Source organism: Rhamphochromis sp. 'chilingali' (assembly GCF_963969265.1).
Source record: "Rhamphochromis sp. 'chilingali' genome assembly, chromosome: 7".
Lineage (NCBI taxonomy): Eukaryota > Metazoa > Chordata > Actinopteri > Cichliformes > Cichlidae > Rhamphochromis > Rhamphochromis sp. 'chilingali'.
Genome location: NC_137934.1, coordinates 13,197,844 through 13,211,334, shown reverse-complemented (window position 1 = coordinate 13,211,334; position 13,491 = coordinate 13,197,844). Strand labels below are relative to the sequence as shown.

General features: G+C 42.0%; 1 protein-coding gene across 1 annotated transcript in view; it reads right to left on the bottom strand.

Annotated features, from left to right (window-relative positions):
- Positions 1-13,491, bottom strand: part of snd1 (staphylococcal nuclease and tudor domain containing 1) — a 190,975-nt gene that overhangs the window by 53,664 nt on the left and 123,820 nt on the right. The window contains exon 17 of the mRNA XM_080887338.1: positions 11,331-11,519. Coding sequence (XP_080743464.1) covers positions 11,331-11,519 — 189 coding nt within the window. The remainder of the gene's footprint in view (positions 1-11,330; positions 11,520-13,491) is intronic.

Sequence of the window (13,491 nt, the reverse complement as noted above, 5' to 3'; positions counted from 1 at the left end):
GCTGCAAAGCCAGTGAGTTCTTCCAACTCCTTTGATCTCAGTTACACACCTGAAAAGTTTTCTGGTCATCTTGCACAGTACTGACTGTACTGCATTAAGCAAATGCCAAAAGAGCAGTAATTCCCAGTAAAGTAGGTGCCTGTAAGACCATATTTGGTCACAAAGACAGGCTCAGAAATTGACAGTAAAATCAGCTGTGCTGTTGTCGCTGGAAATGAATCAGTGCAACAGAAAAGGAGTAGAAGAGGGGGATAAAGTGAGAGAAATATAGAACTGGGGAGGCGGTCATGAGGCAAATGGAGAAAAAGAATAAGCAAATTCATTTAGGAACAGAATTGGCTGCTCAACCAAGGGGAGTATGCCAATGTGTAGAGGACTCCGTGTCTGTGTGCAGGTAATAAGGAGAACTGATGAGGCGTTTGCTTCCACAGCGGCTATACAGTAAGCTGCTTCTCTCCATTTGTGGCTGAAAAAAACAAAACAAAGACGGCTCTGATCCGTCTCATCCGAGAAGATGCTAAAGGAACACTTTGCATATTGGCATGACAACAGCAGCAACGCAGTAATCAAACACTGATCAGCCACAACATCGAAAATACCGACAAGCAACACGTATAACACCGATATTCTTATTACATTGCAATGTTTTGCTGCAAAACCCTAGTCCTAGCATTTGTGTGAACCTCTGACACAAAAACAGCTAAGGAAAAAGAAAGAGCTCAAGGCACTGACCCTGACCCCAAACTCCCCAGATCCCCAACTTATCAAACATCTGTGGAGTGCACTGAAACCAGCACAACTCACATACCCAGAAGGATCTGCCTCCTGCAAGACACGACAGGACGGGCAAGAACTCCTCTGGTGGAACAAGGGAAGTATTTAGGCAGGTGTTCTTGTTGTGGCTAATATGTGTAAATAGAAATGCAAATTCAGCAAGTCAGAGGTGTCAAAGGGGACAAGTACATGTCATAACCTGTTTGTGTGACAACAAGGCCAGCAGGGAAATGTCAAAAAGTCTCATCTTAATGCTTGGAAACTAATATAACTGGAACTCATTAAGTGGAACAGGATATGCAGATCCCAACCAGCGCAGGACCAGCATTTAAATGCTACCCTCAAGAAACAAATATTTAGCATTTCATTAGACAACAGAAAAAAGCAAGGGAAGCAGAGAGGCAGGCGGGGGGAAACGTAAGGGAGGGGTGTTTCTCTGCCGACCCATAGTAAATAGAGTTAAGTGTGGCTGCGAGCAGGGGCCCTAAAAAATGTCAAAGTGTGTGTAAATGACTATTACTTGCATGTCTTATTTTTAGTGCGATCGTAAATAGCCCACCCTGTTTTGCTCTTTTTCCTGATTAAATAAGGACGATTAGAGAGGACACCTGAAGCGGGGCAAAAAAATGTGCAGCGTAAATCTTTCTGATTAATCTGCCTGATGACTCCCAAAAATACATAAATGTCAGTCATCTACGGAGAAAATGCCAGTGCTGCTAATGGACGTTCAAACGAATGGCATTATCAAAAAACACGATAAGAGTGGTTTGTACAAGGCACAGCAAATCCATGCTCACTTCGGTTATCATCTAACTGAATCCAGTCCTCTAAACTATTCAAAGTATTTAAAGCCTAAAGTTTCTCAAAGAAGACATTTAAAGGGTTCTATAAAAAGGCATAGTTTTACACACGGGTAGTTTGAAGTAAATGCGTAACAGTTAAGGAAACACTCATAATACTGCATTAAGCACAAAGGAAGAACCTCTGCTGCAACTGACCAATCAATGCTCTCCAGTCTAAGGTCAAATATGTCTGCGTTAAAATTCAAGGCTCATTGCTCTTATTGCATGCACTCATTCTGGTGAAGGTAGAAGGCAGTCAGCCACAAGTAGTGCTCGGCAAATCAAGTGGAAAAGTGTCTCCTTACAGTGTCCCAGGAGGGACTAACCCCCCCCCCCCCCCCCCCCCCCCCAAAAAAAAAAAAGACAGCAAATAATTCAGTAGCCCAACTGAAGTCAGTGCATGTCCTTCACACTTACTTTAATCAGCAAAGATGGCGGAGTAACTGGGGCAAAGGAGAGGGGAAAAAAAGAAGGGAAGCCCCAAGATATAAGAGGCAGGGAGAGTGCAGAGAGGCAGATGGGTAGACCTTTGTGTTTTTCTATTGCGGGTGACAGAGCTGAGCATGTGTTAATCAGCCATAATGCAACGCACTGTGTCATATCATGTTATGCTCTCTGTCAGTGCATCACCTCCACTCTCCCTTTTGAGCAACCCTCTGTGATCTCATGGCCTCAAACCTTCATCCTAAGACTAGAGCGAAGTGATGGGAGGCTGGGCGCCTGAGTCATTTCTACACTGATGAAGCAGAGGGAGCCGCAAACCTGCCTGCGAGGTCCTCCGCTAGGAGGGCATAAGTATCTTGTGCATGACTGGAGAAAGAAATCGTGTGGCCAATGACACAGAGACAGACGTACATAAACAAATGTATAGGATTACATGCAAAATAATCATCACGAACACAGTTGAAGAAAAGATGCAAACTAATGAAATCACGTGCAGGCTGCTGGAACACAGTTGCACAAATACACATAGAAAATGTTGTGCGAAACAAAAAAGGCCCACTTCCTGTTTATATGCTTCATCAAGTAGAATATTTCATATGAGGGTGTGGGCTCCTTAGGATTGGCCTGATGTCCTGGATGCATTTTTCAGATGACATTTTCAAAGACTGCGTGTTATCCTGCAACTCACGTAAATATATAATTCGCCAAGCAGAAGGTGGGACTGCTCAGATGTCACTGGGGTAGCTTCTTGCTCATTAAAAAAAACGCGAGGGAAAAAAAAAGAAGAAAAAGAAGAATGTGAGCACGGGGTGCAGCCTTTGTGTCAAATGGAGAATGAAGCAAATAAAGATGGAAAGAATGTTAGTATGTGATTTCACAAGACTGCGAGCAGAGCTGACAGAGTGCTGAATTTGCAGCTTTGAATTGGGGAAAAGGAAGATGAAGACCGGGAAAATGAGAAAGAGAGTTAGAGAGAGAGAGAGAGAAAACTGGGAGTTGGGGTGTAAATAACACACACATCACTGGGTCCACTGATCTCTTCTTCTGTCTGTCTGTCTCTGCCTCAGGGCACCGAGGGTCCAGCTTGCCGACTAAAGTGGGGGTGGTGTCTCCGGAGAGAGCGTGCATGTGTACATCTGTGCGTGCACCGTCTGTCTGCACGGGCTCAAAGTGTGTTTGACTAAGCAGGAAAGAGACGGTGAGAGTATGGTGCGTGCACGTGTGGCACCTCCCTCCATCTGCAACAAAGTTTGTGTGTATGTGTGCAGATGTGTACACAGCACACTCAATCATATTATGTAATCTCTTAGCTATACAAAAAAAAAGAAAGAAAGAAAGAAAAAAAAAAAGGCTCTGTCAGCTCTTTGCTTTTGTGTGGTAGGTGGTTCATTTTGTGCGTATAGTGCGGAGAGGGAGGATGAAGGCAGCCGTGCACTCACACGGGCATACACACTGGCTTACAGTAGTAAACAAACAAAAAGGAAATGGTATGCAGTCACATTCAAAACGCACATCTGCACACATTGTGCACGTATGAATGTGAAGGCACAATGCAGACAGAGACGGATGCCTGGGAATCTGTAGTAGATAATAGAATGCAAGGTTCGCTCCATCTTATCCAAAGATGGGAGGTCTCAAATGGGTCACTACTCCCATAGTAACCACCCTGCAGGGAATGATGTCCCCCCTGCTGTGATCTTACTGTCCTTTCACACATGCCACCAAAGCCTTCAACCTTCAGTTTGCTTCTATACTGCCCAATCATTTCCAGTATGTGAAATGATATAATAAGTAATTAACATAAAACACTTATTACAGTTGAGTACAGTATATAGTTAAGAATCTGCCGACAGAGGTTGTTTAAAACATGCTATAAAATTAACTTTGACTTGACTTATTACAAACACATTTTTTAGTGCTCAGTTAGATTTATGCAAACTAACACAGAGATGTCAAACTAATAGCTCGGGGTCCAGAACAAGATCACCACAGGATCCAATCTAGCCCACCTGAAATGTGAAACTTCTAAGAGTAAAGTGCAAATACTGGATTTTTCCACAGTACTCTGACCTTAAAAACGAATCACATCACAAGAGTCTAAACAGTTACTTCTATTTGAATCAGTGGTCTGAATAATTGTAGGTTTTACAGCCTTCCTACAGATAAACACATCACCCACACTACACCAAAGAAATTGATAACATAATACAAATAAATAAGTTTTAATTAAAAGCATTAAACATCACAAGTTTGCCTCCCGCACCACTCACTCTACATTTTTAAATTATGGCACAAATTCACAGTAATGAGCTGCCAGTACTTTTAAATGTAGTTTTACAGATTTATTTCTTAGAGAGTGGTTAATCCCAGGAAGCAGTGATGACGGCTTCTTTGACTGATTACAGCAGGATTTCTTTGTAATGCGAAAACACTGAGATGTTTTCCCTTTCCAAAAGAAATATCTCAGCCTGTTTATCTTGAGTTTTATAAATTAGAAAATAGTTTTACTGGTCTGGTCTACTTAAGATCAAATTAGGCTGCAAGTGGACCATGAACTAAAAGGGGGTTTGACACCCCTGCTCTGAGGCCTGTTTATATGATTCCAGTTATTATCCAAGCACACACTTGGTTAGTTTTTAGTACAGATACATTGTGGTGTATAATAAACATGAACACCTTTTGTGAATGGAGCACAAAACACATCTGATTTCCTGAATGAAGACACAAAAGGTGATTTGCCCACAGTAGGCTGAGGACTGCTGCACCATGAGTCATCAAACTGTACTAACTTGGTCATTGCTACTTGCAGCTATGACACTGTGTTCCAAGCAACGGACGTGATGGTGAGGGAAGCAGGGTCCTTGGGGTATAGCAGTTATCGGACAAGGGAGCGCTGTTGTGCTGGACTTTCTAATTCTGTGGACGATATATTACCAGCACAAGCTAGACTTGCATCGATAGTTTGCCCACGGGTGAGATGATGCACTGTGACTTTTGGCACAGTTTTAGCTACTCATCTCTTAAAGAGCAAAAAAAATGCAAATTGCCTGTGACATAATGGTTTCCTGGCCCTCTATCATTGCGATGTCACCACTTCCCCCCCTTTCATTTTTCCATTATTTTTTATTTTATTTTTGGGGGTGATTAAAAGAGCCTCTGTACATTGCTTCATGTATCATATAAATAGAAAACAATACTCACCAGGCAACTGTATATAGATTTTAAATGATTTGTAAATCCCTGCATTCTGATTGCTTGTACGCGACATCCCATGCTCACATTCAAACAGCACTGCAGATTGAAAATGTACTGTTCGCCTCTGTGATTTACTGGTACATAACATGTCTGGGTGCTCACGCAGGTCTTTAAACACCTGCATTATGCATGAGCTGCACATTGTATACAATGCGTTCCTCAAAGTCTTTAGTATAAATCTGAGGCCTTTAAATAGAGTTAAAAAAAAAGCAGAAACAATAAAAAGGGGGGGGGGGGGGGTGTAACTGCCTCGTAACCAACACTGCCTGAGGTAAAAATGTCTCAAATTAAGATGAGGATGTTTTCTGGCATTTGCGGCATACGACCAGACAAAGTGCCTATCATTCAAGTTCACCCATTGAAATTCTCGTAATGGACTCTTCTGAAATCGTTCTAAAAGCAGCCGAGGAAATGCAAACAAGCTGTAAGCGCTCATGACCTTCACCATATCCCACAAGCTGCAAAGATATATTACACAGCGCTACATAAGTAAAGATTTTAAATTATTTCATTATCATATCGCAGTCTCGAGGCACAAAGTATACTGCACACAAAGAAGACAAGAAATCAGAGAAGAAGAAATGCAAATCCATATGGTACGGACTAAAGTCTTCAGGTATAATCTTTAATAAAACAAACCTTTGTGGGATTACAGGAGACATTTAGAAAAGAAGAAAATTCCATCCACCGAGACAACAAAGAGTATGGATTTTAACATAATTAAGAAACAGGCAAGATAGTGGACTACACTAAAAAGAAGAGACTCAAAAAAAGTGGCGAGAAAAACTTAAAACATCAGCCCGGTAAGAATGACTTCCCTGAAACACAGGTATGTCATTTCTAACCAGGCCCGAGAAGCAGTTTCCTCGGCTGCCATTCTCGTTCCCTCTCAAGTGGTCTGGACAGGTGTCGAGCCCAGTCATTAAGGAAGTATCACTTTCTGTGATTGCCCATGTCATGGTCATTGTTCCCGTCTCGACGCCACACAGCCTTCATTTGTTAAATCACAAGGCAACAATGACAGCAGTAAGCAATACATTGGAGAGATATTCGAGAGGTATGCCTGGAACGGTAATACAGTTGTGCAATCATTCCGTGTGCCTCCAAATGCCATTATATTTTAATTCTTTACACACTCTAATGCAACTTGTGAGAGGAATGTAACGGCACTAATTATTTCACATTAGCCAAAAACTCTCTTTGCAGAGACATGACAGCCAGGGACTCGGACCAAAAATGGCTCAAGTTAAGAGGAAATAATTTGCGAGAGCAGCAAAGGGATTTGGCAAAAAAAAAAAAAAGACCCAAATTTGAGAAACAATTTTAGAGTCAGTCATAGAAAGAACCAAATTTATTTCACTTCAAGACTCTACAGATGACCTTACTTTAATGTTAATCCCCAGCGTTTTTCCATTATATTGCCTGGTGGCTGCCATAGGTTATTTCACTATGAGAGGCCAAGAAAATGTGAAAGGATAGAGGAAATAAAAAAAAATTCAACCCTGGAAGGATTTCAGTGGCTTCAGGGCTTAAGAAAGCACTGAGCGTGGTATTAATAGAATAGGGACTGTCATCCATGGAAACCAAACAAAGACGGCAGTATGAAATTTTATGTAGATTATTAACAGAAGACTGAGAATTATTATGGTACATAGGTGATAAAAAATCCTTCACACTACAGCAATTTTTTTTTTTTTAAATGCACACATTTTATCTAATTTCACTGAAGGGGAAATATACAACAACATCTAGAATTTTATGCAAACAAACGAGAGAACGCTAACCATATAAATCCTTTGAGTGAATTCAGCCGACTTGAGGTAAACTTCCTACAGCATGAACTCAGGGACAAAAGCTAATTAGCTTTGCTAAAAGCCCAATTATCTTGATTCATCCACAGTGTGTTCCTGTTTAGCCAGGTGTGTGATGTGCTGACTGCAGAGAAGACACAGCTTAGAAAGCAAGACAGGGACAGGTTTTTGCACCGTCTTTGAAAACAGGAGAAAAAAAACAACTCATAAAAAAAGCACACAGATGTTTGGCTTCCACTGTGAGCTACCAACTGACCTTTCAGAGTAAGCAAGAAGCAACTGAACCAAAATAAAGATCTAGAAAATTGCACTGTACCAATATAATCAGACATGCAAACAATGTTAGTCAGCCAATAGCAGCAAACTCGAGTTCTGTGATCTGCTTTGCACAGTAAAAACGGATGACCTGGGTCATGTGGTAATCTATACTTGTGAACAGGGCCTTTGGCAAAGTGACAGCTAAGTCGGCTGGACTTCCAAGTCTGGGGACCACTTGGGGTAAAAAAAGAAAAAAAGAAAAGAATGCTGAAACAAGATTATGTACGTCAATCAGGCTGCTCCAAGGACACGTCACCTGGCTCACTGTCAGAATGATGCCGCTTCAAGTGCTTTTGACGGATGCTGTTGATGGACGGGTGAAGTATTAGGAACGGCAGCACCAGATCCTGGGTTTATGTTTCCAAAGGTCCCCCCCCCCCTTCGAAAAGGGTACAACTGCTGCAGGTCCTGATTCATTCTGAACAGAGTCCAGGCCAAGGAACTGTCCCGCATGATCCAAAAACTGTAAAGCATCTAAAGATGCCAGGGGCATGACTGGAATTTGATTATTAGTTGAAGGACAGAGACGAGAAAAATAAAGCAGAAGGAAGGGTAAGGATGTGAGAAAACAGAAGAGATTAAAAGAAGGAGAGTGGTCTGTGAAGAGGGCCAAGTAGGACTGAAGGAAAGGGGCGGGTAGTGATGAAAGGAGAAGATTCCTATGACATGAAATATCTTTAACAGGGTTTGTCATATCCTCTTTTGCCCTTTTTTCCATGCCTTTTCTTTTCCATCTTCTTTTACCCACTCTGAGAGCCATCGGAGTGTATGAATCTCCTTCAAGGTTGGGTAATTATAGCAGCAAAGAAAAGGGGGGGGAAAAAAACGCTTGCCCAACAGAAAGCACACTTCTGTTTTGTGAGCACCGATTGTTGATTCATCTTTTCATAATGAGGCCACTCCAATTACGAACATGTTTCTGTCCTCGTCCAATTTATAGCTACTTGGTTGCCTTTTTTTTTCTTTTCTTTTTTTTAAGTAAAGGTAGGCCTTAATAGAATATTCACAAATAAATACACACACAAAAAATAACACTGCACATCTGCGAAGAGCTCTGACTAGCAGAGCACAGCCAAGAGCTTCTGGGAGTCTAAATTGATTTCCCCTCTCGTGAACCCATCTCTTAATTTCTAAGTATTTTATTTCATTTTTCTGTTTCTGAAATCGGAAAGTCCCGAGGCACAACTACATATCGACGAGCCAGCTCCCACACCTGTTCAGTCTTTAGGGAACTTCAATGAAAGCTACAGCCAACATTTCCCCTGTCAAAGACTCTGCTGTTACCAATCCACCGAGCCAAACTACCATTTTGTACAATTCATTTCTCTGAGCTGCAGAAAGATAGTCGTGGAACATAATATGACTAGCTGCAAAGAGATCTGTCTTATTACAAAGACAAAATGCACCCTCTTTGCAATGAGTCTTGTTTACACAGATGACTGCTGAGCGAGAGTTTGTTTTTATAACCAAAGGAGATTTTGAATATACACCAGACTACTTTGTTAAACCACGGAGGAGATTTAAGGAGGGGGCGTGACCATGGCTTGGCAGCGATCAAATCATTGTTAAAACACCACAAGATAAGTTTATACTGTGTCCCTGGGTCGGTCTTTTTCACTGAATTATAGGAATGTTAGTGCTGATAGCGTGATGATCATTCTTACAGGGGGACACACTTTAGAGATTTATGTAAACAATAGTCGAGGCACAGATAAATGTAATGGGGAAACAGGCTTTGGAGCAATTCCAGGTCTACAACTTAAGCCTTCTGCATGTTGTGTGAGATGGATTTGCTCCCAGGACTGCTCCAGATATTGTTCCAAGAGATGCTGATGTGCAAGATCAAAATGCGCTGAGCTCTGAGAAAAGGAGTCTTCTCCAAACCCTTTGGAAGGCTTCATTTAGAAGACAATCACTTTGTCCCATTGGCCTCATTGTAGCAAAATCTCATATTCGCTTAAGTCACTCGAACTAAGCAGTTTTGGTTCAGGATGCTACTGCAGCAAGCCTGAGTCCCTCCCCCTCGATGTCCTGCTGGACCACCGACGCTTTTCTTAATGAGTGTGTGCATGCATACACGCACACATGGGATCCTCTTCATTATGACAACCTTGTTTTCTCAGAGAGACGCCTGACGCAGCAGTACCAATGATGTCTTCCATATCTACTGCCGCAGGGACAATAAAGAGAGGGCAATGAGAAAAGAGGAAAAGAGGGAGGGCGATGGGAAGGGATACAAGCTACCATACTGAGCCTCAGCCTACACACAAAGACCAACCACCTTAACTTCAAAAGAGAAAGAAAGGCGGGGAAAAAAATGCATGCTCTTAGCTTTTTTTTCCCTCAAGATGGTCTCTATGGGTTAATTAGAACACAAGTCCCACCTTATCTGCCTTCAAGTTGCATAGTATGCATTCACACACAAATACAACTAACTGCCCCGTGCCCTGCTAACACAACACACTTTCCACTACACACATGCACAAACAAATCAGGCTGAGGTTGATTTGTCCACCGGTGCCTTTGGCAAACTAACATCAAACATAATCACCGTCTGTCTGGTCAATTCAGGCCCCATTCTGTTGCCTTTCCTCACGGCCCTGTCCGCGCTCAGGTTAGCTCAAGTCAAAACCTTGTGGTGAAAGTCAATCTGTCTCAACACTGCAAGGGGGTTTGGAAACCGGTAGTGAAATTGTTATCGGAGGTGTCAGGAATGCGCCTTCATGCTGCAGTTAGATTTAACATGGCAGCGTCTGTGTGCTCACATCACTGGCAAGATGTTTTTCCTTTTTTTTGCCTCTTTTTTTTTTTCTTTTTTTTTTTTAAATGTCAGACAAAAGGTTCACCTGCGCACCACTCTATTCAGAGTTGTGAGAAATGGAAGACCTAGACAGAGAGTAATTGGAAGAAAAAGAGGAGAGCTGAGAGCAGGGAAGACACAAGAGTAGGAACACACTCACTGTGAACATGATAGATTCAGAGGAGGGGAAAAAGAACGCAACCCCTTCTTGGCTCCGGCACTACATCACATTTATATGGGGAGAAGATGCATTTGTGTCTCCTCAAGGACCCAAATGGGTGGACGCAAGTGGAAGAGCGAGAGGAGGAGAGGCATGAGCAAAAGAAATAAGTTACACAGATAGAGAGAAAGAGGACAATGATGACAGCTGGCTGGGCACCTCGTGCATCTGCCAGGGGTGAGTCGCGGAGCCATAATGAAAATGCAGGGCGAGATCAGGATCACTGTGAGAGAGGCCTCTATCCATCACAGATTTCCCACTGAGAAAAGACAGCTTCAATGATAACTGCAAATATGTGGCTATTTGCAGAAGCAGACGGAGTATTTTCAGAACACTGTAACTTTAACTTTTAGCACTGCATCTTATTAATGCACTTTAGTCACATTTATATTGCCACCGGGGTGACTTAGTGCAATTTCTCAGCATTATTTGAACAAAAAGCTTTTTATTTTTCTCCACTCACTTCTGAAGGATTATCATTTCTCCAGACAGCACCTCTACTAATAAATGTATTACTGGCACTGATGTTGAAGGCGGAAAAAAGAGCTGCTGGATCTGCGATGGAAGAAATAGCCCACACATGGACACAGGACAATATGGCCACAGGCAGGCAGACCCTAAGTCACTATGGCTCAGAGATGGGAAAGCCAGTAAATCAAGCACTGATGCTGCTGCTAAGCCAGATGACATCTTGAGATTTACTTCCATCAGCAATTTTGAACCTAAAGATAGCTAGCTTTGGTTAAATGAAGTTTACTGTGCAATTAACATTTGAAAGCTTTTTGAGGGCCAGTTTAATGCCATTTGGGACTCATTGTTTTGTAGGTTGTGCAGTAGAGCTCTTGTAGCATTTAAATCAAACCTACCTTCTCTTTCCTCTGTCGGCACCCCTCCTCTGCTGCAACCAGGGTTTTGTAGTAGGCACTGCGCTCCGCTGTGAAGTGCACCTTGGACAGAGCATTTTCTACCAGTGCCACAGACAGATTCACACCTTCAATGTGCAGCCAGCCAATGAAGTTCCCTGCTTTGTCCATGCTTTCCACTTCAACTTCCACCTGGAAAACCACAAGAGGAGAAGGGGGGAGGGAGGGAGGAACAAGAGAAAGAAAAGAGGCTCAGTTAATGTTCTGTATCAAGATTAAGTTTGAGATTCGTTTACAGCAATAGGAGGAAGGGGGTCCCCCTGAGGAGACATCACTGTTCTTAAATAGAAACATGAATGAAGACCTGTGAGCTTTCTATTGATTCAGTACCACACACACACACATATGCAGATCCTGTTTCATTCCACTGTTGTGGACTTCCCAATGAATCTGGTCTTGGTCAGTACTTTTATAACCAGAGAAAGCCCCGCCCGCACCAGCAGCGACTGCTCGTCTAAGTACACTTTCAGAATAACTTGAGTGTTTGACATTTTCAATTAAGCATGACTGTCAGCTTTCAATAACGTGTCTATTTAGAAATCACTGGGCCTGTGATTGGCCTGCACAAACAGTGGAGGCTATTAGAGGCTTTAAATTAGTGTTGCATATGCACTTCAACCTTAATTAAGAGCCCACATTTCTTCATCCTATTTTTTTTTAAACAACGCAAATCATTTTCAATTAGTGACAGCTAAGTTGCCATTCCCTTAAGTAAACAAATGAGGGCACCCAAATTAGCTAACCCTGCTGACAAAGTAGGAAAGATTTCACAACATTGCCCGTGATGGACTATAACCAAATTCTGCCTATTCAGGCTAATTATCTATTCATTACTTTTTGTTTCATAAATGATGGACGACCAGGAGGCGAAAGAAAAAGGACAAAAAAAAAATCAATAGCATTTTTCTTTACTCTAAAGCCTAAAGTCAGCGAGAAAGTGAGAGGGCAGGTGTGCTGAGGAGATAGGACGTAGTCAAGCGATTAAGACTTGGACTGCTTAGCCCTGCACTCACAAGGGAAATCTGAGGGGAATTAAGTTTGTAAACTGCTCTGCCTTGTTCTCAGCTGAAGTTAAAAAAAGAAGCTTTTATTACTGAATGTATAATCTGTTCTTTTATTAAGCATAAAATTGACAAGCATTCATATAACAGTGGGACACATATTTCCACTTTCTGGATCCAGTTATATTTGGATAAAGCGTTTTCATCAAGGGTTTGTTCAAAAGCGATATAATGTAATGTAACACCACTTGGTACTAGAGATGGCACGATACCACTTTTTTATGTCCGATACCGATATCATAAATTTGGATATCTGCCGATACCGATATCGGCAGATATAATCGACGTAATCAACCTTAATTTGATGCAGTGTGAAAAAAAATGCACAGAAATCAATTATTTTTCATCCATCCATCCATTCGCTTCCGCTTATCCTTTTTCAGGGTCGCGGGGGGCGCTGGAGCCTATCCCAGCTGTCATAGGGCGAGAGGCGGGGTACACCCTGGACAGGTCGCCAGTCTGTCACAGGGCTAACACACAGGGACAGACAACCATTCACACTCACATTCATTCGCACATTCACACCTAGTGACAATTTGGATTATCCAATTAACCTATCCCCACAAGCTGCATGTCTTTGGACCAATTATTTTTCAAGAAATATTAAATAGATTCAACATCTTTCTTCAACAAAATTGCAGACTGCACAGATGGTACCTTCCCAAAGGAAAAAGTACTATAGCTTACTAGGGTATATATATTAGACTTAATAGTCACTATATACAGTAATTGACTTCTATTCATTTTACATCAAATTAAAACTTTGGGTGTAAGATTTGGATAATTATTTATTAAAAGCTAGACATTTTAAATGAGAATAAGAAAGAAAACTATGTCTTTGTGCCCCCTTTTCCCTGTTAATGCCCTATCGGCCCCCCTGGCTAAACTTTGCTAGATCCGCCCCTGCACAGTTACCAGCCGTCAGCTACGTAGAAAAAGATCCTGGAGTAGAAAGTAATATTAAATAAATTCTAACAACAGCTTATCAAGCTTAAACGTGCTGCTGTTGTTCAGCCGCTGGTTTACTCTTTCTGGTGCAAAGT